At 24.3% G+C, this 2,137-nt stretch overlaps 1 protein-coding gene across 1 annotated transcript; it reads right to left on the bottom strand.

The window, feature by feature from the left end:
• Positions 1-1,876: 1,876 nt before the first annotated feature.
• AAJ76_30300085 (hypothetical protein) lies at positions 1,877-2,053 on the bottom strand (the record flags this gene model as incomplete). The annotated part of the gene is made up of 1 exon (XM_024475130.1): positions 1,877-2,053. The coding sequence occupies one exon, from the start codon at positions 2,051-2,053 to the stop codon at positions 1,877-1,879; it is 177 nt and encodes a 58-aa protein (XP_024329431.1).
• Positions 2,054-2,137: the final 84 nt, after the last annotated feature.

The raw sequence follows: 2,137 nt of genomic DNA, 5'->3' as shown, positions 1-2,137 counted from the left end.
AGTTTACTTTTATAACACTATAAGGAGTAGGAGCGTAAACATGCAAGAAAAAGAAAATTAATTAAAAAGAACATTTTTTTTACTAAAGTCATTAAAACAATTTTTACAGCATCATTACTTTCAATTTTAATGCTATTATTGCTAAAAATTTAACTTCTTTTTTAATCGTAGAATAAAATGAATCTTATTTCAACTTTTTTGTTTTACTCTTGGTGTTAAAATCTTTTTTATTAAAACACTATCATCTATATTTATGTCATTTATACCATAATGCACGCATTTTTTGTCCATGCGTGCTAAAATTTTTAATTAAATAAAATTAGACTTATATCTATTTTTTCTTTTATTATAAATATTTTTTATATATCAACTAGCTTACGCTATCCCATTTAAAACAAGACTCGAACACGATACATGCTCTATTTGTTTAAATAATGTGTATATGTCTTTATGCATGTATGTATTGTTTTAAAATTACACATTGCACACTTTAAATTATGAAATGACAATAGCGTACATTTTACAATTTGAATAATTGAAAACAGTTAAAGGATAAATATATCAGAAAAATTAAACTATATATAATATAGTCAACCATGAAAGATTGTCATTTATTTAAAAAAAACGTTTTCCAAAATTTGAAAAAAGAAGGGTTAAAAAATAAAAAAATTATAAGATTCAAACTTTTTATATACATAGAAGATAGATAGCTTACGCTATCCCGTTTATTAAACAGGACCTTAAATACAATGTATGCTTGTTAATAATTTGTATCTTGCGTCAATATTTAACGTTTATGTTTAAAAGCTCATAGTTTGTTGTTTTTATCTTGTATTAAAGCTGCACCACAACTTTTGGAACTGGATTTTTGAAAACAGTACAAAAAATTATAGGGAATGTTTTGTACGTAAAAAGTCAAAAAAACAACATTGTTTTTGCTTTAAAAACAAACTTTTGCAAAATTTGCTTTAAAGAAGGGTTAAAAAATAAATATTCAGATTCAAACTTTTTATATATTGATGACTAGCTAACGCCATCCCGTTAAAACGGAGATCAAAATGATGTGTTTTCTTTCTTTTTAGTGGATATTATGCGTCTTTATGCATATTTTTATAATTTTAAATTACAAATTGGCCTTTTTTATTATTAATTAAAATTTGTTATATACACCCTGTATAAGATTAGTATAACTAAATAAAAGCAAAGGGATTTTGACAGAAACACCGTTCTGTGCTTAGAGAAAAAGCCCCAAATGATGCTATTCGTTCTTAATAAAAAATATAAAGAATTTTACAAATTTTTTAGAAAGAAGGGTTAAAAAATTAAAAAATGTTCAGATTCAAACGTTTTATATACAGTGCGCGTCAAAATTTTAAGACTTAAAAAAAACATTTTTTTCCAATTCAAAATTAAACAAGATACAATTCTAAAATCATAATTCGTGTTTAAACATTGTAATTAAAATAATTTAAAAAATACCTTTTATTAAATCTTATTTTATATATGTCTAATCTGGTTTTTGGATTTTTTTGTCTTAAGAGGTGCGTCAAAATCTTAAGACACCCCCCCTAAAAACACGTTTTATAGAATTGTAAATATTACATTCGTTTTATTTTGTTACAATAAACTACTGCATGATTTTATTTTTTTAATCTAAGCTACTACAAAACGCTTATAAAAAATAATTAGTCTTACAATTAAACAAGACGTCTCATTGAACTCAAATTTCGAAGTACAAACACATGCTTAAAATAATAATATCTGTTATTTATTGTTTTTTGATTAAAAAAAGTGATTTTAAACTTCTTTAACTTTTCTCAGGGACATGATGGTTTTGATGTTTTTTTAAAAAAAAAGTAATTTAAAAAAAGAAAACTTATTTATTGATTTTATCACCTCTTTCTTTAACAACGTCGATCATACGCTTCTGCATTCCATTGACATATTTAAACAAATTTTCGGGTGTAATACTTGACCAGGCTACTAATATCAATAAATGTAAATCTTGAATATTATTATATTGTTTCCCGTCTCTATAAATTATTCTCGACATATCTGCCCATAAATTTTCAACAGGATTAAGATCTGGACTTAATGGTGCCCAGTCATACAATCAATTTTATTGTTTTCTAACTAT

Source organism: Vairimorpha ceranae (assembly GCF_000988165.1).
Source record: "Vairimorpha ceranae strain PA08 1199 chromosome Unknown NODE_303, whole genome shotgun sequence".
In the NCBI taxonomy this organism is placed as follows: Eukaryota; Fungi; Microsporidia; family Nosematidae; genus Vairimorpha; species Vairimorpha ceranae.
Note: the sequence above shows the minus strand (reverse complement) of the source record. Positions and strands in the feature narration are given on the sequence as shown.